Source organism: Aspergillus steynii, assembly GCF_002849105.1.
Source record: "Aspergillus steynii IBT 23096 chromosome Unknown P170scaffold_3, whole genome shotgun sequence".
NCBI lineage: Eukaryota > Fungi > Ascomycota > Eurotiomycetes > Eurotiales > Aspergillaceae > Aspergillus > Aspergillus steynii.
Genome location: NW_020194400.1, coordinates 3,379,309 through 3,404,296, shown reverse-complemented (window position 1 = coordinate 3,404,296; position 24,988 = coordinate 3,379,309). Strand labels below are relative to the sequence as shown.

The following is a 24,988-nucleotide window of genomic DNA, read 5'->3' as shown; positions in this document are numbered from 1 at the left end:
CAAGGGCCAGATATCAATGCGGTGTAATCCGCATGGCATCAGTCTGCTGGCGTTCCACATGCGTGTCCGAGGGAGCGACAAAGCAAGGCGCACAGATCTCAGTGTAAGCATGCATATGTGAGATGTCAAATTCTAGGCGTCCGATGAGTATTGTCTGAAAAGGGACAATCGGACACATTACCTACCTTAAGCCCCTCCGAACGCTCAGCCGTCCGGAATACGTAGAAATATACGATCCGCCCTACGGGCAGGCACAGCACAAAGACAACGGATAAGAAATTCAGCGCATCCGTCGGAATGCCAGAAGCCGAGGGATGAACCCAGCAATAGGAAATAATCGGGCGGGTGACCAAGAGATGTTTGAACCAACTTGGGAAGAAATGTAATCGCGACGAAGCCAATCCGGGGCGGGGATCCTGCGGTGGGGCCCTTCCCGGCCAATCGAAGCGGCAGCAATACGGCGGCAATACGGCGCCCATCAGCCCACGTCCGCGCTGATTGGCGGGAATGGCTCAACGTCGAAGAATCCTCTGCAGGACGTCTGGTGATTGGACCGTCCGGCACCTCCTTGGCCGTCTGAGAGTTCGCGGTGACAAAGCCTCCAGGGGTACTTCCCCGGTACATCAGCCCTGATAGCCATCCAGGTGATTGGCCTGGTACTGGGATGTACTCCCCAGCTGTCAGGCCCCCCTCGAATACGACGGCGCCTGATTGCCAAGGGTCAAACTTCCCGACAACAACGCGTTGGATCGCCACTGCCTAATCCAATCCAATGAACTGACTAACCTTTCTTATGGTCAGTCTGTCCGCCGGTTCGGCTGCAGTCAGCTTCCTGGTCTTTCATCGGGTCTCGATTTATGCCTATTCTACTCGGATGCGGCCATTCCGTCTTCCGTACAGGCTCCCTGGCCGACAGGTACAGTACATAGGTAATATCTGCGCCATGTAGAATTAAATTTCTTCCGCCCCCTCTCCCTTTTCCTTCGTTTCTTCTTCCTTCAGACGTGATTCTGGCTCTCGCGAAATTGTTTGTAGGGCTGAATGTGCGCGTGAATGTGATCGTGATCCCCTCTACCTCTTGGTGTTTCCTTGCTGGTGATGTTATTTATCCCTCATCTCCACTGGGCCTACGGTACGTGTTAAGATGGGTTCCCAACCGACAAATCCCGCTCCCTTCGGGTCCTCAGCGGTCTCCACGGAGGCGATGCTGCAATTTGAAAACACCATTCGTCAGCATGCGGAAGAAAATCACCACGACCGTATCGCTTCGATCGAAGAGAAGTCCGACAGCTCGGATACCGCCGGTGCGAACTCGGAGGATGGCATTGAACGTGATGGCCAAGAGAAGATCGCGGAGCTGGCCCGAAGACTCTCTGTGATCTCGCAGAAAAGCTTCGTGGGTGATGGAACTAACACCTTCCTCAACCCGACGAGCGACCCGGAGCTGGACCCGAGCTCGGATCGGTTTAACTCGCGCAAATGGACCAAGAACCTCCTGCATATCACCTCTCGCGACCCGGACCGATATCCTCGACGTACGGCGGGCGTGTCCTTTCGCAACCTGAGCGCCTTTGGATATGGTACTGCCGCAGACTATCAAACCGACGTGGCCAACATGTGGCTGAAGGGCTTCGGGTGGCTGCGTAACACGCTCGGGTTCGGGAATAAAGTTCGTATTGATATTCTACGGAACTTTGAAGGCTTCGTTCGTAGCGGGGAGATGCTGGTTGTTTTAGGTCGTCCAGGAAGGTAAATATGACCGCAATCTGTTTCTGGCCTATCTGGTGTTCCTCTGTCTAACCGTTGTTTTTTCAGTGGTTGCTCGACCTTTCTCAAAACCATTGCCGGGGAGACCCACGGTCTCTGGCTGGATGAAGGGACTGATATCCAATACCAGGGTATCTCTTGGGACGAGATGCACAGTCGCTTCCGTGGAGAAGTCATCTACCAGGCCGAAACCGAAATTCATTTCCCGCAGCTCACCGCGGGCGAGACACTACTGTTTGCAGCCCATGCTCGAGCTCCGGCCAACCGAATCCCCGGAGTTTCTCGTGATCAGTATGCGACGCATATGCGAGACGTCGTCATGGCCATGCTGGGCTTGAGTCATACCATGAACACCCAGGTGGGTAACGAATTCATCCGTGGCGTGTCGGGAGGAGAACGGAAGCGAGTGAGTATCGCGGAGACGACTCTCTGCGGTTGCCCTTTGCAGTGCTGGGATAATAGTACCCGTGGCTTGGACAGCTCAACGGCTCTCGAGTTCGTGAAAAATCTTCGGCTGTCGACCGAGTATACCGGGTCAACGGCGGTGGTTGCCATCTATCAAGCTAGTCAGGCCATTTATGATATTTTTGACAAAGCAATCGTCCTTTACGAGGGCCGTCAAATTTATTTCGGCAATGCCCATGACGCAAGACGGTTTTTCATTGACATGGGGTTCGACTGTCCGGATAGACAGACTACGGCCGATTTCTTGACTTCTCTCACAAGTCCCACAGAGCGTCGGGCTCGAAAGGGGTTTGAAAATCTCGTCCCTCGCACGCCTGACGAGTTTGCCGCTCGCTGGAGAGATAGTCTTGAGCGACAGCAACTCCTTACAGATATTGACCATTTCCAAAACGAATTCCCCATCGGAGGCAGCAAGCGACAGGAGTTCGATCGCTCCCGTGCTGCAGAGAAGGCTAAGTCAACCCGGGCAGCTTCTCCGTACACCTTGTCTTATTTCGGTCAAATCCGTCTTTGTCTTTATCGGGGAGGTCTTCGCCTCAAGGGTGACATGAGCATGACCTTGACCTCGGTCATCGGCAACAGTATCATGGCGCTGATTGTCGCAAGCGTCTTCTACAATTTGGACGAGACCACCAACAGCTTTTTCTCTCGCGGCGCCCTTTTGTTCTTCGCTATTCTACTCAATGCTTTCGCGAGTGCCCTGGAAATTTTAACTCTCTGGCAGCAACGACCCATCGTGGAAAAACATGACAAGTATGCGCTATATCACCCATCGGCTGAAGCCATTAGCTCCCTAATCGTCGATCTTCCGGCGAAGGTACTGGTGTCTATCGTCTTCAATATTATCATATACTTTATGACAAACTTGCGCCGTACACCCGGGCATTTCTTCATATTTTATCTTTTCTCAATAACGACAACGCTGACCATGTCCAATATCTTCCGATGGATTGGCGCAATCTCACGGTCCATGGCTCAAGCCATGGTTCCTTCGTCTATTTTCATGTTGATTCTGATTATCTACACGGGCTTTACCATTCCAGTTCGAGATATGCATCCATGGTTCCGGTGGCTTAATTATCTGGATCCAATCGCGGTAAGATTCATAGCAATTCGATCCTTTCATCAAGTCCCGGTTGCTGACTTTAAGGTAGTATGCGTTCGAATCTCTCATGATCAACGAATACAGCAATAGGCATTTCGATTGTGCCCTTTATGTGCCTTCGGGACCAGGATACGAAAACACTCCCCTATCCTCGAAGGTCTGCTCTGGAAATGGTGCTGTCGCGGGTCAGGACTATATTGATGGCGACACCTATCTCAACTCAACTTTTCAGTATTACCAATCGCACCTGTGGCGCAACTATGGTATTCTTCTGGGGTTTCTTTTCTTTTCCTTGGCAGCCTACATCATCTCCAGTGAGTTGGTTCGGGCCAAGCCCTCGAAGGGTGAAATTTTGGTCTTCCCCCGCGGGAAGATCCCGACGTTCACGAAGAAAGCCCACCAGGACGAGGAAGGCGCACCCACTCCTGAGAAGCAGCAGGCACTGGAAACCGAAGCCCAGGACCATACTGGTGCGATTGCCAAACAGACATCGATATTCCACTGGGAGGATGTTTGCTACGACATCAAGATCAAGGGCCAGAATCGACGCATTCTAGATCATGTTGACGGGTGGGTGAAACCAGGGACCCTGACGGCGTTGATGGGAGTGACTGGAGCGGGCAAGACATCCCTTCTGGACGTGCTGGCCAACCGTGTGACCGTGGGAGTCGTTACCGGTGATATGCTAGTCGACGGCCGTTTGCGGGATGACTCTTTCCAGCGCAAAACGGGGTATGTTCAGCAGCAGGATTTACATTTGGAAACAAGCACCGTCCGAGAGGCGCTCATTTTCAGTGCCTTGCTCCGTCAACCCGCCAGTACTCCGCGCCAGGAAAAGCTCGAATATGTGGAAGAAGTGATAAAAATGCTCAACATGCAGGAATACGCTGAAGCCGTGGTCGGAGTTCTCGGCGAGGGCCTGAACGTTGAGCAGAGAAAGAGATTGACCATCGGCGTGGAAATCGCGGCCAAGCCCGGTCTTCTGCTCTTTTTCGACGAACCGACTTCTGGGCTTGACAGCCAGACCGCGTGGTCCATTTGCTCCCTCATGCGAAAGCTGGCTGACCATGGCCAAGCCATTCTCTGCACGATTCACCAGCCGTCGGCAATCTTGATGCAGCAGTTTGATCGGTTGCTGTTCCTGGCCAAAGGAGGACGCACGGTCTACTTTGGTGAGCTCGGCCCCAACATGGAAACCCTGATCAAGTATTTCGAGAAGAAAGGCTCGCCCAAATGCCCCCATAACGCCAATCCCGCCGAGTGGATGCTGGAGGTTATCGGCGCTGCCCCCGGATCTCATGCGGAGCAGGATTGGGGAGAGGTCTGGAAAGAAAGCCCCGAGCGAGTTCAGGTCCGACAGGAGCTTGCCGACATGAAGGCCGAATTGTTGCAGCGGCCGCCTCCTCCTAAAACGGTTGAATACGGAGAATTTGCGATGCCGATTTGGTCCCAATTCCTCATTTGTCTCCAGCGAATGTTTCAGCAGTACTGGCGCAGCCCGGCGTACATCTACTCCAAGGCAACCACGTGTATTATCCCGGTGAGTACTAGGTTCTCCTTGTAAACAACATTGTGCGATCTCAATACTGATAACATATGCATAGCCCCTGTTCATTGGCTTCACGTTCTGGCGAGAACCGACGAGTTTCCAAGGCATGCAGAACCAGATGTTTGCCATCTTCATGCTGCTCGTTATCTTTCCCAACCTGGTCCAACAAATGATGCCATACTTCTGTACGCAGCGATCCTTGTACGAGGTCCGCGAACGTCCCTCGAAGGCCTATTCGTGGAAAGCATTCATGATGGCCAGCGTAGTGGTCGAGCTGCCGTGGAACATCCTCATGGCCGTCCCGGCGTTTTTCTCCTGGTATTATCCGATCGGCCTCTACCGCAACGCCTATGCGACGGACGCGGTGACCGAGCGAGGGGGCACCATGTTCCTGCTTATCTTGATATTCATGATGTTCACCTCTACGTTCAGTTCGATGATCATTGCCGGAATCGAGCACCCGGAGACAGGCAGTAACATTGCCCAGCTGCTGTTTTCATTGTGCCTCATTTTCAACGGGTATGTAACTGCTCCGGTTAGGATAGACGAGGGTAATGCTGACGTTTGATACAGTGTCTTGTCAACTCCGGATGCGCTTCCCGGCTTTTGGATTTTCATGTACCGAGTCTCTCCCTTTACATACCTGGTGAGCTCGGTGTTATCAGTTGGTTTATCGGGGACGGATGTCGACTGTTCGGACATTGAACTCCTGCGCTTGCCGCCTCCTGACGGACAGAACTGCTCGACTTTTCTCGGGCCCTTTGCGGAAGGAGCGCAAAGCCGACTGATAAACCCCGAGTCCGACACCGAGTGTCTGATGTGCACGTTCAAGAAAACGGACCAGTTCTTGGACGGCTTGTCCATCCACTACGACGATCGCTGGCGCAACATTGGAATCTTGTTTGTCTACATCGTTTTCAACGCGGTGGCCGCCGTCTTTCTGTATTGGCTGCTGCGCGTGCCGAAGAAGAAATCGCGCAAAGAGAACAAGGAATAGATAGATGCGTTGATTTGTCAGATGTAATATAGGAGGTTGCCGTTGTTGTCATTTTTCTTTTTCTTTTCTTTTTTCTTGACGTTTGTCTCCCCTCTTCTTCCAGATATATTTCTTTTTCTTCTTAAATGATCAGCCCCTATGCATATAGCTGTCTCAGAAATATTAGTTCTATTTTCCATTCTGCATCCGGACGCATGCACGCAGGGCGTCGAATGATCAAGGCCCAATTGCGGAAGAGAATTCGACCGAGATTCGATGGGCTTACAGCGACGGGGAGTCGGATCCTTTGACCATTCACCCGGGTTGACACGCGAGAGTGTTGGGACATGGGACGGAGCGTCGGACCTCGAGCGTTCCGTCCGCAGTTTCCCTCCGCTCGACTCGTCTGGAGGAGGAGTTATCTAAGGGTCTGACTAGTATGACGCCGTTGTGGGGCGAGAAATAAGCCTTGTCGAGAGAGCGACGGGACATCAGGGCAGGACAGTCGACGGTGATTTGCCGTGGGAGCCCGTCCGGGAGACAGGAACCCGATCGTTGTGCGGCAGTGGAGCGCAGGATTGATCAAGGCAAGATGATCGATCAATAAGACGGGGTCTATGGAGTAGGAGCAGGATGGAGACTGCAGTAGGGGAAAGTAGGGGAAAGTAGGGGAAAGTAGGGGAAAGTAGGAAAAAAGCCCAAACGAAGGAACAAAAAGTGGCGCCGCAAAAATTGCCGGAAAGGGTTTAGCGGAAGGAAGCGGTGAGGGCCCGAGCGATGACTAAGGCGGTGATCTCATTCTCCGCTTTTCTTCCTTTCTTCTTTGTCTTTCCTCTCCCACTCACTCACTCTCTCTCTCTCTGGCGTCTCTTTGCTTTTGCCGGGGCCAACGCGGGCAAAAGCAACGCACCACTTCGCCCCGTCCACAGCTCAACCTGCAGCTGTCCGATCCCTGTCCGTCCAACCATCCGTCCCGATGGTCAACGCCCTTGCCCGTTCCGGTATCCGCAGCTGTTCCACCGCTGGCTGTGTTGGTCCCAATTCTCCGCGCTAACGGGTCTCATCGGTCGTTCGAGTCTGGGGGCCAAAAGTTCCATGACCTGGTTGGCCTGAGCTAATGCACGCCAACACTGCCTGTTTGCGGCTGACTTCTTACCCCCCTTCTCTCCCCCCCTTGGGCAACCGCCAGAATGCGCCCACGAGGTGCTCCCCCGGCGTTTTCGCTGGACGGTGAGGCTCCCCCAGAGATTAGAGGACTGCTTCTGGGCCAATACCTTCGCGCAGCACCCTGGCTGGCCGTCTTCCCACGAGACAAGCCCATGCAACGGGACAAGCCACCGCCGGTCCAAACGTAAATCATGGTTCCAATCGATGCTCCAGTAATTTTAAATAACAAAGAAAGAAAGAGGTGGGGACGACGGATGGATCTGAATGGCCGAGCCACGGACCATTGCTGGACTGCGCCAGATGGACTTTGCCCACCTGCTGCAGGGGCTTCTCGACTTCCTTCCAGTCCATGCCGATGACGAATCACTGTCGCTCATCGCTTTCTCCGCCTAGTTTTTTTGAGGCTCAACACAATACCCATTCTCTGATCGTCGCACTGTTGTCCCGGTTAGGGTGCTTTGGTACTGGCTTCGCCCCGTGGGTTTTCTACCGCGCGCGCATATATATCGGAATGGCCCCAGCTGGGGGGTTTAAAAAAAAAGAAAAAGGAAATACTCATCGTCGCGCAGCTCATGAAATTCTCGACTCGTCCTCCTGCTTTTGACTACGCTTAGGCAGATTTCCTCCGTCCAACATACTACTACTGCGCCGCGATGAATCAATTCCCCCCATTCACTGAACCCCGGTCTCAGCTCTCAGCCCCGGATCCTCTCGTCATGCAGCAGGATTACCAGCTCTATCCCTCCGACTCGGATTCCTACGTTACCTCGATGGCTCAGCCATCCATGATGGAACCTCAATCCTCAGCGCCGTCCAAAGGTCTTTATATGCTCGCGCCGGCGCCATGGCCACAGAATGCAGTCTGCCCGGATCAGGTCAACCCTCTTCCCATGGACATGACCTACCATCCCGCCGTCGCCGATTTCTCGCCGTCCGCCTGGGGCGGCAATGTCTCGACGATCTCCGGGCCCGAGAGCCCGCAGAGCAGTAACAGCAGCTGGGCTAATGCCGGCTGCTACATGTCACCGCCCTACAGTTGCGACGACTCCCTGCTTCCGCCGCAGGAGTACTGGGATTCGCCTTCCCCGAGTGCCTCCGCTGATTTCGATCGCTCGGTGGCCCCGTCGGACGTGGTGCAAAACTACCCCGAACCGGAGCCTATTGTTGGCTCTGGATACGCGCCCCAGCCGGTCGTCAACGGCTTTTCCCTGTCGCTGAATACCCCGGACGCGTTCAGCAATGCCTCTCCTTCGCCGTCCATGTCGCCCACCTTTCAGGAACCCGTTCCTTCGCAAGCTCTGCCCGTGCCATCTCCCACTCCCGCTCCCAATCCTCCCAAGACCAAATCCTCCCACCGCGTGACCAAGCGCCAACCTGCGAAAAAGCCATCGCAGAAGGCCGGGCCTACATCGGCTCCTCTCTGCACCTCGAAAGCCAAGCCCAACGGCAAAAAGGCCCCCGAGGCTTCCAATCGACTGTTCGTATGCAGCTTTTCACACTACGGGTGCCCGAGCACCTTCGTCTCGAAAAATGAGTGGAAGCGACATGTGGCGTCGCAACACGTTCAGCTCGGGTTCTTCCGATGTGACGTGGGACGTTGCAACCTGAACAACCTCAGCCGAGACAACAACCAGGTTTCCGAAGACGGCGCTTCCTGTGATGAGGTCCGCCTGGTCAATGACTTTAACCGAAAGGACCTCTTCACCCAGCATCAACGTCGCATGCACGCGCCCTGGGTGAAGCGCAATCGCAAACAGCCGGTGACCGAGGACGAGCGGCACAACTTCGAGTTGACTCTCGACGAGGTCCGCGCTCGTTGCTGGCACGAGCAGCGCACCGCCCCGCTGCGCAGCCAGTGTGGATTCTGCGGCCAGGAGTTCTCGGGGCCTCGCAGCTGGAACGAGCGTATGGAGCACGTCGGTCGGCACTACGAGAAGAGCGATGTTCCCCTTGACGCCGAGGCCGAAGACCATGCCCTGCGCGAATGGGCCGTCGAATCCGGCGTTGTCCGTTTGGCGGACGGCCAATGGAAACTGACTTCCATTGTGGACAAATAGTCCCACTCTCTCCTTTGTTTCTCTCCTTGTTCTCTTCTCTTTCTTTCATCCTGCTGGTTGAATTGCACCCTCTCATCTCATTCTAATCACTCGGCCTTCCCAATGACTGCGACGTCACGGCCGAGTGATAGTTGGTTTACGATTGATGACAGATATCCTGTATTTTTGAATTTCCGTCGCTTGCTTTTACGGACTGTTTATATTTTTTTAATCTTTTTTCCTTTGGACTTTTTGATCTTCGGCGCGAAATACCCAAGAGCAAGGAATGGTTTGAGTGAATGATAGATGGATCCGGTCTTCATTTTCGGTTTGGCATAGCTGGTTATTTTGCATTTCTGGTTCAAGCTTGAAATTGATTTGATTAAACGTATACAACTTTGATTTATGTTCTCCACAAGACTACCTGCCACTCGGTAACCTACAAGCCGTCAACACTACGTAGCTAGACCGTTTCATCCCGAAATACCTTCGACAGAAACCACCCAGTCTAACCCACAACACGATAAAAGACACAAGCTACCAAAACCAAGCATCAAGACCACCCACACTGAAGAACCATATTTGATCTCTCCACAACGGACCTAAATACTAACAAAGTAGTCAATAAAATCGAACTAAACCAGATCTCAAATGAACCCAATCTCGACCGGCGTCTAGACTCTAGATTCTAGAACCCCACCATCTGCACTAACTAATCACCATGCACAGCATACGCGCATATTATTAAATCTCCGATCGACGTATGTCATATATCCTCGGAGTATATCCGGGGTGATTATGATTCTATGGAGCCGTCCGGGCCGCACAAGGCTGCAGCCTGACGTGACTTCCCAGAGAAAAGTGGATGCCCACCTGCCGTGCCTGACGATCTGGATTAGGCGTGCTAACTATTGTTTAGTTTGGACTAGTAGATTGGATTACCTATTCAAGGCGCTAGATTGGAAGAGAGGTTAGGGTGGGTTGGTGTTCATGGCGGAATGGGGACTAGAATTGGTCTATGAGGGTTGAGTCGTGCTATATATGTCTAGCTAAACTACGCTAGTGTTTATGGAGAGTGGTTGTTTAGTTTAAACCTAGGTGACGGTACTATATGTTTTGGGACTTCTGAATATACAGGTGTACATGCTGGATGGGGTAACTTGCTGCCATATAAGAAGCAAGTATAGATACTGATTGGCCGAGCCGGTCCGATGCCGGATGGGAGTGACATCATATGATTGGACTTGGGATCTGCAGGGCATCGGGCAATGAATGCATCTGCAGTGTTCATCAGCTCACCGTGACTAGCCGGCCACGCAGAGTCCGATCTAGGAGCTACGAGTAATTGCGGGGGTATATCACCAGAGAGCTCTAGCTATTGACCAACGACCGATTCACCGGAATCAAACAAACTACGAACATACAAACATCATCCACTCAATCCCACAATATGTCCAAGTCAACCATCAACCAAAACCCCTACCCGTGGACCTTCCAAGCCAACCAGCCCACCACGGGCATAAACACAGGAACATCGCAAGACCTCGCGATGACGATTCCCCAAGTCCGGGGCTCCATTCCATCATTCCAGGCATCGCGGCTACGGTCCATGATGCAAGAGGCACATGCGGACCCGGCGAAGATTGTGGCCCACGTTTGCAGCTACGATGCACTGAGCTCGCGACTCTGTCAGGAAGCTGGGTTTCCTATGGTCTTTCTATCGGGATACGCTATGTCTTCGGCGTTCGGGCTGCCGGATACCGGGTACATTGCGTTCCAGGAGGTGGCCGCGAAGATCCAAGAGGTTGTGCGCGAGACGTCGGTGCCGGTCATGGTAGATGGGGATACGGGGTATGGGAGTCCGATGAATGTGCGGAGGACGGTTCAGGGGTAGGATCACCCCTAACGCAGACATACAGAATCGTATTGATTGTGACGATCGAGGTATCTGCATCGGAAAGAGAGCAGGAGAGAAGCTAACGATAGATAGGTTTGCCCTAGCTGGAGCCGCAGGAGTGATGATCGAGGACCAAACCTGGCCGAAGCGTAGGATCCCATTCTTCTCTCTTCGCTGGGGTCACCAAGGCTAACTGTTAAAAACTAACAGGCTGCGGGCACACCAAGGGCAAAAACGTCGTTTCTCGCGACGAAGCCTACGCCCGCTGGCAAGCCGCCGTGGACGCCCGCAACGAAGGGACAGATATCTGGATCCTTGCCCGCACTGATAGCTACATGCACGGCTACGAGGAGGCGCTCACTCGCGCCCGCAAGGCCATTGAGATCGGCGTCGACGCGGTCTTCGTCGAGGCCCTGCCCGACCGGGCCGCCATGGCGCAGATGCGTTCCGATCTGGACTTCCCCATGCTTGCGAATATCATCGAGGGCGGGAAAACCGAGAACCTCTCCGCCAAGGAACTGGGAGAGCTGGGGTTTGCGGCCGTTGCGTACCCCTGGACGTTGGTGGCGGCGAAGCTGAAGAGCATCCGGGAGGCTTTGGAGGGGGTGAAGGGATCTTTGTTGACGGGGAAGCCGCCAATGATCCTGCCCTATGATGAAGTCTGCGAGGGTGTGGGATTTAACAGGTATTATGAGTTGGAGGAGAGGTATCAGTACGAAGGGTCTGTGACAGGGACGAAGGGATATCAGTTTGAGTAAACTGTCCGCACGAGGGGAGCCTAAGCATCTGCATGGAATCTTGGGTGATGATAGAAATATCTCATGCTTAACGTTGCCTTCCATCTCATGCTTAACGTTGCCTTCCGAATCGTGTTTGAATGACCTGGAACTGTCATTCTCTCTGGAAAAAGCCGCTTGAAAGACATTCGCGTTCGGTGCTTTGCAGGCTCTGGCTCAGACTCTATCCTGTGATGGGAGGTCCTTCGCTTTAGCCATCTGCCAAGAGTCTCTGAGGAACAAAACGTATCCGGGTGATCAGGGCCCAGATGTTTGATCCGAAGGTTGACGCATTTTACCATCAACCTCAGCGCGTTGTCAACTTTCCCTAGAGAATCCCAGGTACAGGCAACTTGGTACATGCTAGTCAAAGTGCTGGGATGCTCTGGCCCAAGAACCTGCTCGCAGGTCTTCATCACCCGTAATTGCAACTCTTCTGCTTTCTTCTGTCGTCCCTGATTCACATATGTTGATGCTAGGTTTCCCATACTAGTCAGAGTGCTAGGATGTTCGGGCCCCAGTACTTTTTTACTGGTCTCGATTAGCTGTACCTGTAATTCTTCTGCTTCCTTCCATCGGCCCTGACTCTGATGTATTGCTGCCAGGTTTCCTATGCTGATCAGAGTATCGGGATGCTCTGGTCCCAGGACCTGCCTGTGAGAATTCATCACCTGTATTTGCAATTCTTCTGCTTCCTTCCATCGTCCTTGATGGCAGTATGTCGATGCCAGGTTGGCTTTAATGGCCAGGAAGTCAGGGTGTTTGTCACCACTTGTCGTTTCTTGTGTTTTCATGATAGTTGTAAAGAGCAGCTCCGCTTCATGATATCTCCCATCGCAATACAGGTAATTCCCAATTTTATGAAGCAAGCTGACGTATTTCTCTTGCTGCATCTGAAACTCAACCTCTCCTACCAGTGATAGCGCATGTGGTAGATATTGTCGCCAAAGCTTTCCATTGTCATGATTGGCATCTGGAAAGACCTCATTGAATCGGTCAGCAGCCCTAGAAGTCCATTGGGCAAACTGCTGATTCTTTCTCATCCAGCTACGGATAGCAAGATGCACTAGCCGATGAACATTGAGAGAGTGGTCGATAGGCTGCTCACTGATAAAGGAATATGCCTTGAGAAGGCCTATTGCATCAGTTCTCATCTTCGCTGTTGCTGGCTGGGGGAGAAGTGATCGAGGGATGCCGCGCGGATTGATGCATGCCATGAATGACAAATAGTCAGCAGCTAGCTTATCCAATCGCCAGATTTGCTGGAATGAGATCAACCAGGTTAAGGCAACGGGGTTCTGGGCATCAGAATAACGATATTCATCCTCAAAACCCTCACTTAATAGCTCCACAACATCCGGCTCTTGTTCCTGTAGAAGTGCAATATAGTCCGCGAGGCCTATGCAATTCTCATTGATGTATGCAACCGCCTGAGTAACTGCCAGTGGCAGGAATGTCAACTCTTTAAGCAAGGCCAAGCCTAACTCTCTCTCGTCAAGCAGGTCTTTGTTAATCAGTGATTTTTTGAGGAGCTCCATTCCAGTCTCTTCATCAAGCTCGGGGACCGATATCACATGAGAGGAGGCTAGTTTCACTGCCAGCTTGCTATTGCGAGTGGTGAAAATAACATGGCCTTGCTCATTCTGGGGAAGAAAGCTTTTGAGCGCCGGGACGGTATTGCTGCCATTGATCCACATATCCATATCATCGGCATTATCAAATATGAGAAGCCATTTCCCAGCGTCCTTGTGGCTCAAATAGGTCTTGACTCTTTCTTTTGCTTCTGTTGACTTCACATCTTGGAGCCCTACCATTTTAGCGATGCTCATATATGCCTTTTCAACACTCTCATAGCTGGTGCACGGAATCCAGAAGATCGAGCGCTTCGCACCTTCATCGCGCATGAGGAAGGCCAATTCAAGCGCCACCTGCGTCTTGCCCACCCCGCCTAGGCCAGAGATCGCAATCTTGGTCGGTCCATCATCTCGCCTAATTAACTTTTCAATTTTGGAAATTTCGTCCAGACGACCCCCAAACTGCGGGTTCCTTCCAAACGGGACCATCCAGTGATGTGCTCGCTCTGTCGAAAATCATATTTAGCATAGTAAGACTCCTTGTGAGATGGTTGCTTACCTTCTCTACGAATAGGCCTCCAATACTCCAAGAAGGTTTTAGCAGCTGAAGCACCAGTTGCCGCAGCATAAGCTTGCCATTTGTCGTTATTGTGGCTGTCCGCATAGTGGCACACACCCTTGATGATAATGCAGGAAATGTTATCCCACACTCCGGCACCCCCAATTTCAAACCCAATGACATTCTCTGTTTGGATTATTTTGTCACGGTGTTCCCCAGATGACATGACTGTGCTGGCAGATGCCAGCTTTCCAATGTGAAATGATACTCCCGTGCCATCTCGACGACGAATAACCTGTCTTTCATTGCAACCAAGTCGATTACAGTCTTCCATCTCTGCTTGGCTACAGATATCGTCAGGCCCTTCACCGCCGGAACATTGGCATTTCACAGGAGAACCTCCACTGCGATGTTTGTGGTGATGAGAAGCCTCATACAGGACATCCTCACATGCCGGGTGATGCCATCGTGTCTCTGATTGCTGGATTATGTGAAAATGCTGAAGCATCTGGTCTTGAAACTCAATGCGTGATCGCCTTGCTTGAAGACCTGCTAGGAGGGTTCGAATTTCTCGTTCCGGTCTTCCCAAGATGTCTTTGACATCCCTCTTGGGCTGGAAGCCACCCGGGTATTGTCTGCCGAAATCATATTGTACCAGGGCATCGCTCACAATGACATCGCCAAGAAAGATATTTTGTTCACTTGATGGGTATGGAGCTCCCCCACAGGTCCCAACTACCAGTGCAAGTCGGACCCCCGTGTAGCTGACTCGTAGGCTCGAAGCTATGCTGGCCGTGCTGCCTGTTCCCATTCCAGGAATATAGCACAGGACAACGTCATGCTCTCCAATCCTCCCATTTATGTACGAGTTCGCATCACCGAGCTTTTTGTCATACAATTTGCCCAGTCGATCGTAGGTTTCGTCGAAAAGAGCTTCAACCGCATCAGCCTCAAGAGTCAGGGCGCAGATTATAGCGATGGAGAAGTCAGATCGGTTTCTGGGGCGCATTTTGAAGTAATCTTATGTTCATTCGGAAGAGTTAGAAATTCAGAGATAGCAGAAACTATATTCAAGTAATCACAGAGAAGATGATACAAATTGAAATGACATTGGAGGGCGGCTGACCGGGCTGCCTTGCTCTTTTCTTTTCATAGCCTTGCCGTTCGCTGAGTTCACCAACCAGAAGCTCCGGTTAGCCGCCCCGGTTAGGTATCTATCCAGGTACCTAGTAAAGACTCCAACATTGACGAATCGATTATTATTGGAGAGACAGCTCACAGAGAACTCTATAAATGGAGCCCAGTTGGTGTAACCACAGCGCTGATGATCGTAGACCTCGCGTTGGGAAGTGAGACACTCGATCAGGAGGCATTTTTGCATTGCAGGAGTATTGACCACATGAATGGCTTCAAAGACAACAAGAAGCTTCACCCCCATCGATAGTTTCCCCGAATATTCGATGGAAAAGGGCCCACTATAGTTTGTGTCACGGCAGACGAAGAATCAGAGTGGATGAACTCAATTGACCTCTGGTTCTGCCGTGTGCCACCGCTGCCTCGATCGGAACCATGAGGATGGAGCATGACTAAGCATGGGGGGCCGATGCAACATCACGTGCAGTGCATAATGAGTCATCGGCGCAATGCGGGGCAGCAACAGCTTATCGCACAACTCCGGGCGGCATTACGTTATTCCCAGGATTTTCGCACTTCTGCCAGAGCTGCTTCACATCTACAATCACCGCATCGAACGCCCTTCTTCTCGAGTCCTGTCTCTGTCTCCCCCACTGTGAGCTCTGGATCAACATGGCTGAAGAATCGCAAAAGTCCAAGGCCCCGGTTCTGCCCCAGCCCGGACAGCGCAACATCCTTATCACTAGCGCTCTGCCCTACGTGAACAATGTCCCGCATCTTGGAAATCTTATAGGTTCGGTGCTGTCGGCCGATGTCTTTGCTAGATACTGCCGAGGCCGTGGTCTCAATACGCTCTATATCTGCGGTATGTAATTAGGCATGTTGGCTTTTTTTTTTTTTTTTTTTTTTTTTTTTTTTTTTTTCCCTCTTTCTCCGTTCTTCCTATGTCTAGGAAACAATTGAACTAACGAGCTCATTTCCGCCAGGTACCGACGAGTATGGCACGACGTCCGAGGCCAAGGCCCTGCAGGAGAAGATGACCCCGAAGCAGCTTTGCGACAAGTACTATGAGATCCATGCGGGTGTGTACAAGTGGTTCAACATTGGCTTCGATATCTTCGGCCGCACGACGACCGACCTCCAGACCGAGATCACTCATGACATCTTCCTGAAGCTCCACAAGAATGGTTTCCTGTCGGAGAGCATGACGACGCAGCTCTACTGCGAGGAACACAAGTCCTTCCTGGCGGACCGGTTCATCCAGGGTGAATGCCCCAACTGCAAGTACCCCGAGGCCTACGGTGATCAGTGTGACCTGTGCGGTCAGCTCCTGGATCCCCTGGACCTGAAGAACCCCCGTTGCAAGGTCGACGGTGCCACCCCCGTTCCCAAAGACACGAAACACACCTTCCTGGATCTGGACAAGCTCCAGCCCGAAATCGACGCATTCATCAAGGAGTCTACGGTGAAGGGCGGATGGTCGAATAACGGCAAGGATATCACGGCCGCTTGGTTGAAGGAGGGCTTGAAGCCTCGAAGCATTACCCGGGATATCAAATGGGGAACCTCTGTCCCCCTGCCCGGCTATGAGGAGAAGGTCATCTACTCGTGGTTCGATGCCTGCATCGGCTACCCCTCCATCACCGCCAACTACACCGACCAGTGGGAGAAGTGGTGGCGCAACCCCGACGACGTTCAGCTCTACCAGTTCATTGGAAAGGACAACGTCGCCTACCACTCCGTCATGTTCCCGGGTACTCAGATCGGCACTCGGGATCAGTGGACTAAGGTCCACCACCTCTCGACCACCGAATATCTCACCTACGAGGGTGGCAAGTTCTCCAAGTCTCGCGGTATTGGTGTCTTCGGTGACTCCGCTGAGAAGACCGGCGTCCCCGCCGATGTCTGGCGTTACTACCTGGTCTCGCATCGCCCGGAGACCAGCGACAGCGAGTTCAACTGGGATTTGTTCATCAGCTGCAACAACAACCTGCTCCTGAAGAACCTCGGAAACTTTGTCAGCCGTGTGTTGAAGTTCGTGAACTCGAAGAACTACGACAACATCGTGCCGGACTACACCAAGTTCTCCGACGCGTCCTTCGATGCCGCCAAGGAGGAAATCAACGGCCTTCTCGCCGAGTACGTGCAGAGTCTCGACGCCGTCAAGCTCCGTGCCGGTGTGGACAAGGTGTTGCAGATCTCTCAGAAGGGTAACCTGTTCCTACAATCCAACGGCCTTGACAACAAGTTGGCCGAGACCGAGCCCGAGAAATGTGCCGCCGTCATTGGCTTCGCTCTCAACCTCATCCACCTGCTGGCCGCTCTCGTCGCCCCTTACATGCCCGCCACCGCCGACACCATCAACGAGATGCTTCGCCTGGAGGCTCTCGTCATTCCCGACCAGTGGCAGGGAGACTCCGTCAAGCCCGGCCACGAGATCGGCAAGGCCAAGTACCTGTTCAGCAACATCAAGGCCGAGAAGGGCAAGGAGTGGAGAGACATGTTCGGTGACAAGGAGGCCAAGAAGGCCAAGGAGGAAGCCGCCGCCAAGAAGGCGGCCAAGAAGGCTGCCATGAAGGAGAAGTCCAAGAAGGGAGGAGAGGCGAAGCCGGAGACCAAGGCATAAAAAGCGTGTTCTTTGATGCTAGAGAGGGCGCTAGACTCTAGAGCAGAGATCAGACGGGTTGCATTTGACGGAGAAAAGGGGGCGCAATAGATGACCCGACATACATTTCAACAAACCACGGGAAGTCGCCAGCGGAGTTGTGGACCACATGACGAATGATTGATTACTTACTTATTCGGATACAGGGGGGTTGCTATTCAACAGTTATGTTATTTGCTTCTAGCCAACTTTGACCGGAATGATATCGACGAATTGGAAAAGGGAAACTGTTTTTGTTTGATACCAATGCAATCGTATGCTGACAAGTAACTGCTAGGCAGCGGAACGAAGTGAAGTGACGTAAATTCTCCAGTCTGAGTCACCTCGAAGGCGAAGGAATATCAAATCTACTCCGAAGTATACAGCAGGCTGTGATGTAGCAAGAAAGAGTCCGGCGTTAAGGTCCCGGGTTCGGCTTCGGTCGAAGTTGCGGCGAGAAACTCAATGCCGAACGCCGGCCTCGGATTCCTGTCCTGGACTAGCCCCGGTAGATCCGTCTGATCTCCGGGTTGCCTGACGGGAGTCTACAACATCTTCCATCTCGGGGCCATCGACTCCGAGCTTTGCAAGGAAGCAATATGGATGGCGTCCTTATCTCCGACGATCTCGGATGACATCGGTGTACGGACCGTCGAGAGCGAACAGCTCCTCGGCAATAGCCTTACATCATAGGAATCATAAGCGTGTACTTCTAGAAGAGGCTTCAATACTTTGAGAGCCTCTATCCGGGGCAAAGAATATAAATACGGCATACCAGCCATAGTTCTTATCATATCTACAAGCATTCAATTTAACTCGCTTTCCTCCAATCACTCATAGTTTCTGTTGTATACTCGAACATCTCACATCACTACACACAGCCAATTAGCCCAACATGTCTCTGGAACAGGTACACCCTCCTACCCCGTTGACCCTCTTCATCTATACTCACTACCTCACAGAACATCGAGTCTCAAGCCCAAGCCCTCCACTCGCACATCTTCTCCCAGCCCCAAGACCAGTACACCAATAAGCCATGGGCCCTAGTCACCGCGATCGACGCCTTCGCATTCGCCAACAAAATGATGACATACCGCGATGAGAAGATCCAAGTTTCCAAGCAGCAGCTTGAACGCATGCAGACCGCGCCTCGCACCCTGCTCGAATTCGGCACCTACGTCGGCAGCTCCGCCATCGCATGGGGCGCTATCCTGCGCGATCTCCACGGCGAGACCAGCCGCGTGTACACGTTCGAGCTAAGCGCCGTGAACGCCCAGATTGCGCGGGACTTCGTCCGCCTTGCGGGGCTGCAGGACATCGTGCATGTCGTGGAGGGTCGAGTTCGGAGTCCCTGCGTGCGCTGCATGCTGAGGGTAAGCTAAGTGCTGGGGAGGCTGATGTTGTGTTCTTTGACCACTGGGAGAAGTTCTATGTTCCGGATTTGAAGATCATTGAGGAGCTGGGGCTGTTGAGGAAGGGGGGTCTCGCGATTGCGGATAATACGGATATGCCTGGGGCGCCGAAGTATGTGGAGTATGTGAAGGGGAGTGCGAGATATCAGACGGAGGAGATTGATATCGAGGAGTTGAAGCCTTGGCCGGTGAGTTTTTCTTTTTAGGTCCATTTTCAGGTTATGAGATTTGAGTGAGCTGACTTGATGTTTTCTATTTAGTCCATTGTGATGGTCAGTACTGTGGTTAGTGATGAGTGAACTCGTGGCATAGAAGGAACATGGTTATGATTAAGATGGCACACTGAATCTATCTATATTTATTTATAATGTTGTCTCAATTCAGCTCACTGTCCAAGAAATAACTCAGTATGGGGCAGGAAGTATATGCCACATAAAAGCCAACAGCACTAAGAACGCCTCAGTAGATCCTATTGGCCAACACCGTCATAAAAAGGCGGTAGGCACAAACTGCCACCCGGACGGAGTGCAGTATAAGCCGACATTAAACCTCCGACTCCGCATTGCAGGGAGACGGAAATAATCGCATCTCAACAATGATGTAAATCGTCCTCCTCTTTCCCAAACCAACCATTCTGTTCCCTCCGCGCCAAGTAATGTTGCAAAGACAATAGCGCATATCCTCATATCTATCCGGCCGGGACTTCAATTGTCCACCCCTCCATTCATTCAGTCATCATGTACGTTCTGTCCGTCCGTCAGGCCATCCTGGCCAGCTGGTATCCCGTTCGCTTTGGGTTGGTCGCAACGGACCAGCAACCAAATGACACGAAAGCCACCGCTAACGCAAATCCTACAGGACCGTCTTCTCCCTCATCATCATCAACAAAGCCGGCGGATTAGTCTACCAGCGCGAATTCCAGCCCGGGCTCCGCAAACTCTCGACGAACGATTATCTCGTCCTGGCAGGGACCTTTCACGGGTATGTTTTACCTACACCTATCTTCTGCCCCTCCCAGGCCTTTTCATTCTCTCTCCATCTCTCGCTTTTCCCCGTATACACCGTGCTAACCACACCCACCACCAACAGAGTCCACGCCATCACCCGCTCCATCACGCCCCGAATCCCCATCTCCTCGACCCTCCCCCCCACGGCCGCCACGCACACGTCCTCCTCATCAACCGTGACCTCGCCATCAGGGACCTCGACGCCCACAACATCCTCCACACCGACCGCGACAGCGCACTCGTTCCCGAACCCCGGCACGCCCGTCACAGGGCTGGAGACGCTGGAGACAGACAAGTTCCGCCTGACGTGTTTCCAGACGCTGACGGGGACGAAGTTCCTGCTGTTCACGGACCCGATGATGGGGAATATCGATACGGTCATGGGCAAGATCTACGAGCTGTATTCGGACTATGTGATGAAGAATCCGTTCTATCAGTTGGAGATGCCGGTGCGGTGTGAGGCGTTTGATCGCCATCTCGGGGGGTGGTTGAGGGGGAGGATATGAGGTTTGAGGCTGGATGGTGATGGCCCGTGAGGGGGTTGGGTAATGATTGCATTGATGACACTTTGTGCTTTTGTAATTACATCTTATTTTCTCTTTCTTATTTTATCCTACTCGTTGAGATAGCGTGCGATTATATAATGGCAGACATAGATCAAGTCATCCTTTCAAAAGCGTCGAGATGGGAAACGCTTTCTAGAATTACAAACCGGAAAGATAGTAGATACGAGCACTCAAATACACAAGAAGAACAACGCCGGGTATGCATCAAAATTCGTCCTTAAGAGAAGAAACTCACTGGGGCTTTCTCTCCTTACGCGGTGTCCATCTTATCGCCGTCGTCTTTCTTGTCTTTGCCGCCGCTCGATTCGCCCGATTGGCCTTCCTCGGGGATGTTGTCCAGGTTCTCTTTCCGTTCTTGCTCCTCGCGCTCTTTCTTCTCCTTCTCCTGTCGGTTCTTCTCCTCTTCCAAGGATAGACGCAGGGCGAATGCCAGTTCGGGGTCGTTCTCGGCCGCATCTTCGAAGCCGAAGCCACCGGCCTCACCTCCGTCACCGGCCGCGCCCTCATCTCCGGCGCCGTCGCCACCCAGGATGGGTGTAACCTGGAGCTCTTCGCTGAGCAGGTTGGGTCCCGGCGGGATGATGGCCAGGTGCGATCCATCGCCACCCTTGACGTTCTCGACGAAGGCCTCCAGCTTCTTCGTTTGGTCGGATTCCAGGTCACCGAAGGCGATCACGTCGATGGATACGTTGTTCTTCTTCATCTTCTTCGCCAGCTTCACCAGAGTCTTCTCGTCTTCTTCGATGGGCGAGCACGAGAATACGACGATACGTTGGCGCTGCGACTTCTCGGAGCGGTGTTTCAGGGCCAACTATAGAGAACCCATCCATGGTTAGCTCAATATCCTTCTTCCTTCTCGAAGATTCATCACATAGATGGAGAACAACAACATACCCCGGCAACCTGTATACTGGAGCTAAGGTGGGCCGTGCCGTGGATCTTCGTGCGGTGCAGGCCAGACAGGATTCCACCAAAGTCAGTCGTGAATGTCGAAAGGACCTCGGGGCCCTTGCCTCCCATGCTCATGAGACCGACGGCCGATTGAGGGTGTACACGCATCTTGGCGGTATGGATGACGCTGACGGCGTCGATCTGCGCTTGCCATCGTGTCGAGCTGCGAGCTAGCTGTTAGGCAGACTGATACTGCGAGCTGGTTCTGGCCGGCCATCCGACACGATAGACTTACGTATAATCCCCGTTGCGACTGCTTTCGCTATTGTCGACACTATATATCCGGTTAGTTCAGGTCCATGGAGCTCGAGAATGGAGATGGAGCAAGACGGACACGATCATGGTTGCTTCGAGCGACATCTTGGCGGTGATTCGTTGATGAGGGGGGATTGATAAATAATGAGATTGTTCGGGCGCGGGCAGAAAGACTAAGGACGGAAATAAAGCTCTTGAAGCTCTTCTGCGCTGAAAAGCGATGGGGGGAGGCGGATGGAGAAGGATGGTAAGTGGAGGTGGGAGAGCTGGGCGGAAGTGAGAACGAGAGATGTCACACCCTCGGGAGCCATCGATTAAGTCAGCGCTTGTTTATCCCTTCCTTTCCTCTCTCTTCCACCACGCGCTCGCCCTCTGTCCACCACCCTCGCCATCCCACCTCGTTAAGCCATCACACAAATCCGTCGACTGATACCCCTCTGCGGTCCGTCTCTACACCATTTCGAAATCACAATGGCTTCCCTAGGAACCAAGCGCAAGTCCGCCGACGACGCGTACCCCAACAATGAGGCTCGAACACCCTCGCCCAGCCCGCCCCAGAAGAAACTTCGGATCACACGAAACCAGAAACAGGCTTTGATCGATAATTTGCAACTTGAGGGTACGACTCACCTCTGATTTATTTTCTATTAACTTTTATTTTTTTTTGCCAAACCCCGACTAACAAGCGCAGTCACCGAAAGAGCTCGCAAACTACGCGCCCAATATGCCCTCCAGGCCAGTGATCTCCGTGCTCGAATTGAACGGCGTGTCAACCGAATTCCCGTGGCTCTGCGAAAGGCAAATATGGGCGAGTTGTTGGAGAAGCATAATGCGGCGATCCGGGCACAGCACGAGAACGGCTCACCCAGGAAATTCATGAGCCCCATCAAGGGATCCCGAGGTCTCACGGCCATTTCCATGAGCCCTGCGAAGCACAGGGCTGCAGCAGCTAGTCCTCAGACTCGCAGGGCTAAAAAACAAAGGTAGGACTACGATCATGCGTACGAGCTCTTTGCAAGGCGGGTCGGGCTAACTTGACATTATAGCCACGAAGGTCATTACTCCGACAAGGAGAACGCCCCTGCTGCGGGAGAATCTCTGGATGTGTTGAAGAACCCCAAGCGACGCGGAAAGCCGGGCGCTGCTGCTGGTACCTCGCGCGTCGTGTCCCAAGAAGTCCGAGGGGCAGACTTCAGAATCTTGTCCCCCAAATCCTCCAACTCCCGAACCTACCCCCAATCGCCGTTGCGCGCCTCTCCCGAAAAGCCCACGACTTCGTCCTACCTGTCGCGTCCCATGTCGCCGCTCAAGCCGTCTAGTCCGCTCAAGTCCACATCGGCTGCTCTGCCCGGATCGGCCGTGCGACCAGCGCGTACCGCTCCTTCGGCCGCCTCCTCTATTAGACCCCCTTCGCAAGCACAAACCAAGCGGCCGGTTAGCCGGGCTGCGGCGAGCGTGCGGTCTGTTCATTCGCCTTTGCCGCGACCTGCAACGCGCCAATTAGAGCGCCGAGGTAGCGTCTCGTCCTCCGCATCGTCCGGGACAACCGTTGCCAAGCCGACGCGCACTGGCACAGGCGCCAGGAAGGCGACGACTACATCCGCGACCAGCGTCCCTGCTAAGAAGACCGTCGCGCGCAACCAGGTTCCCTCCACCTCTGCCAAGCGGAATACGGCTTCGGCAACCCGGAAACCAACTGCGGCTGCAGGAGGTGAAGCTCCAACGGGCCGCAGAGTGCTGCGCAAACGGGCATAAACAAGACATCGTGAACTCTACACTCATGTGCTTGAAAAGCAGTTCATCGGGTCTTGACAATGGCTGACATGACTTATTATTCGAAAGGCGAATCATTGGCGCATCAGGGACGGTACATGGGAGTTTTAACTATGCCACTTGCATAGTCTGCGGTCTTGTTTGGGTTTGAACAAATTTCTAGCTTGTCTTTATTGCATGCGCATTTATTCTGGTTTGTGAGACTTTCTCAGGTGTTTGGCATTGATCATTGGGGATTCAATCAATGGGACTGCATGTTTACCTTTTAGTTTTTTTTTCTTCCTTCTTGAGGTTCATTGATTTAATTGAGCGCGATCGATTCCAAATCCAGCTTGACCTGTTAATAGAATCCAGTAGTAACGTAACCTTGAATCTAAGTCTCTAAGCCAGATAACTTACTATCAAGAAACCATCAATCACCAAACCACGCTACTGTAATCAATGACATTAGCTATCGAGATCTACAACACCAGACCAACCAACTCCAGAACCTATTACCCTAATTCCATCCGCCGTTTCGTCCGTCCACTCACCAGACCTCAAGCCCCCGATATAATGAAAGAAAGAAGAAAAGAATATACTAACTATGATCTCATCTGATCTCAGAGACTCGACCCGAGAGCAATGGAAACAGGACAAAGATACTAAATGGTAAAGGTTAGGACGATCCAAAGAGACAATCAGATGGAAATAACTTGAGAATGCCAGCTAAAGTAGGCTGTATTGAATAGATAGAATAGAGGAAAAAAGGGGTTTAAGTTAAGAAGACGGGCACAGGAGAAAGAGAAAATTAATCAGCACAGGTATCTTGCAGCCACGACTGACTGGCTGGGGAAATAAATGAATCAAAAAAAGAAAAAGAAAACAGAGCAGGACTTGTACTCGATAATCAATACCTCACGCCGCAATCAATGGGAGGTGGGAGGGAACTGTCGCGGTGCTTCAAGGCTCACCGAGGAGAGGAAATGAAAAGGGCGCCAAAAGAGGCAAAGAAACGGCCAAAAAAGAAGGGAAGAAGACGAGAAAGAGAAGTAAAGAGACTAAGGAAATGAAAGAGAAAGAGAGCCACGGTTAAACAGAAGATAGAGAGCTGCAATGAAAAATATTCACGCTAAGGTTTCCGGTGATGCGATGGTAAAAGATGCGAGAGGTGGAAAGAGAGATGACGGTGCAAGATTCCTATCCATAATGGACAAATCCACGGATGAAACCAACTAAACGACCACAAATCATCATGTCAAGAAAGAAAAGAAAAGAAAAAAAAAAAAAAAAAAAAAAAAAAACAAAAGCAAGTCACTCCGAATCTCGCCGTCAAATGTATTACACTTTTAAGTGGTGGTGGGCAAGAAAGATAGGAAAGGAAAAGGGAAAGCGT

General features: G+C 52.3%; 9 protein-coding genes across 9 annotated transcripts; 7 read left to right on the top strand and 2 right to left on the bottom strand.

Annotated features, from left to right (window-relative positions):
• Positions 1-757: 757 nt before the first annotated feature.
• Positions 758-6,069, top strand: P170DRAFT_436098 (pleiotropic drug resistance family ABC transporter). The gene is made up of 5 exons (XM_024849084.1): positions 758-1,749; positions 1,816-3,328; positions 3,387-4,877; positions 4,942-5,405; positions 5,460-6,069. The coding sequence occupies exons 1-5, from the start codon at positions 1,145-1,147 to the stop codon at positions 5,881-5,883; spliced, it is 4,497 nt and encodes a 1,498-aa protein (XP_024706318.1). The 5' UTR covers positions 758-1,144; the 3' UTR covers positions 5,884-6,069.
• A 1,676-nt stretch (positions 6,070-7,745) lies between these two features.
• Positions 7,746-9,086, top strand: P170DRAFT_474562 (putative C2H2 finger domain protein; the record flags this gene model as incomplete). Its single annotated transcript, XM_024853161.1, has 1 exon — positions 7,746-9,086. One exon carries the CDS (start codon positions 7,746-7,748, stop codon positions 9,084-9,086), a length of 1,341 nt encoding a protein of 446 aa, XP_024706317.1.
• Positions 9,087-10,429: 1,343 nt separating this feature from the next.
• P170DRAFT_406503 (isocitrate lyase/PEP mutase family protein) lies at positions 10,430-12,217 on the top strand. Its single transcript, XM_024846632.1, has 3 exons — positions 10,430-10,955; positions 11,056-11,111; positions 11,173-12,217. The coding sequence occupies exons 1-3, from the start codon at positions 10,516-10,518 to the stop codon at positions 11,718-11,720; spliced, it is 1,044 nt and encodes a 347-aa protein (XP_024706316.1). The 5' UTR covers positions 10,430-10,515; the 3' UTR covers positions 11,721-12,217.
• Positions 11,248-14,960, bottom strand: P170DRAFT_406501 (purine and uridine phosphorylase). Its single transcript, XM_024846631.1, has 2 exons — positions 13,872-14,960; positions 11,248-13,818 (listed from the first exon to the last, which is right to left on the bottom strand). The coding sequence occupies exons 1-2, from the start codon at positions 14,878-14,880 to the stop codon at positions 11,741-11,743; spliced, it is 3,087 nt and encodes a 1,028-aa protein (XP_024706315.1). The 5' UTR covers positions 14,881-14,960; the 3' UTR covers positions 11,248-11,740.
• Positions 14,961-15,677: 717 nt separating this feature from the next.
• P170DRAFT_425301 (methionine--tRNA ligase MES1) lies at positions 15,678-17,631 on the top strand (the record flags this gene model as incomplete). Its single annotated transcript, XM_024847625.1, has 2 exons — positions 15,678-15,870; positions 15,992-17,631. 2 exons carry the CDS (start codon positions 15,678-15,680, stop codon positions 17,629-17,631), a joined length of 1,833 nt encoding a protein of 610 aa, XP_024706314.1.
• Positions 17,632-18,412: 781 nt separating this feature from the next.
• On the top strand, positions 18,413-19,469 carry P170DRAFT_464030 (putative O-methyltransferase). Its single transcript, XM_024852215.1, has 4 exons — positions 18,413-18,559; positions 18,612-19,004; positions 19,043-19,249; positions 19,322-19,469. Exons 1-4 carry the CDS (start codon positions 18,545-18,547, stop codon positions 19,358-19,360), a joined length of 654 nt encoding a protein of 217 aa, XP_024706313.1. The 5' UTR covers positions 18,413-18,544; the 3' UTR covers positions 19,361-19,469.
• Positions 19,470-19,632: 163 nt separating this feature from the next.
• P170DRAFT_436091 (trafficking protein particle complex subunit 4) lies at positions 19,633-20,737 on the top strand. Its single transcript, XM_024849083.1, has 3 exons — positions 19,633-19,800; positions 19,920-20,042; positions 20,151-20,737. Coding segments are annotated over exons 1-3 (549 nt in total). The 5' UTR covers positions 19,633-19,798; the 3' UTR covers positions 20,575-20,737.
• P170DRAFT_436089 (proteasome regulatory particle base subunit RPN10) lies at positions 20,715-22,019 on the bottom strand. Its single transcript, XM_024849082.1, has 4 exons — positions 21,920-22,019; positions 21,821-21,859; positions 21,529-21,748; positions 20,715-21,445 (listed from the first exon to the last, which is right to left on the bottom strand). Exons 1-4 carry the CDS (start codon positions 21,943-21,945, stop codon positions 20,885-20,887), a joined length of 846 nt encoding a protein of 281 aa, XP_024706311.1. The 5' UTR covers positions 21,946-22,019; the 3' UTR covers positions 20,715-20,884.
• On the top strand, positions 22,000-23,936 carry P170DRAFT_464027 (uncharacterized protein). Its single transcript, XM_024852214.1, has 3 exons — positions 22,000-22,459; positions 22,532-22,823; positions 22,887-23,936. The coding sequence occupies exons 1-3, from the start codon at positions 22,312-22,314 to the stop codon at positions 23,593-23,595; spliced, it is 1,149 nt and encodes a 382-aa protein (XP_024706310.1). The 5' UTR covers positions 22,000-22,311; the 3' UTR covers positions 23,596-23,936.
• The last annotated feature ends 1,052 nt before the right edge of the window (positions 23,937-24,988 follow it).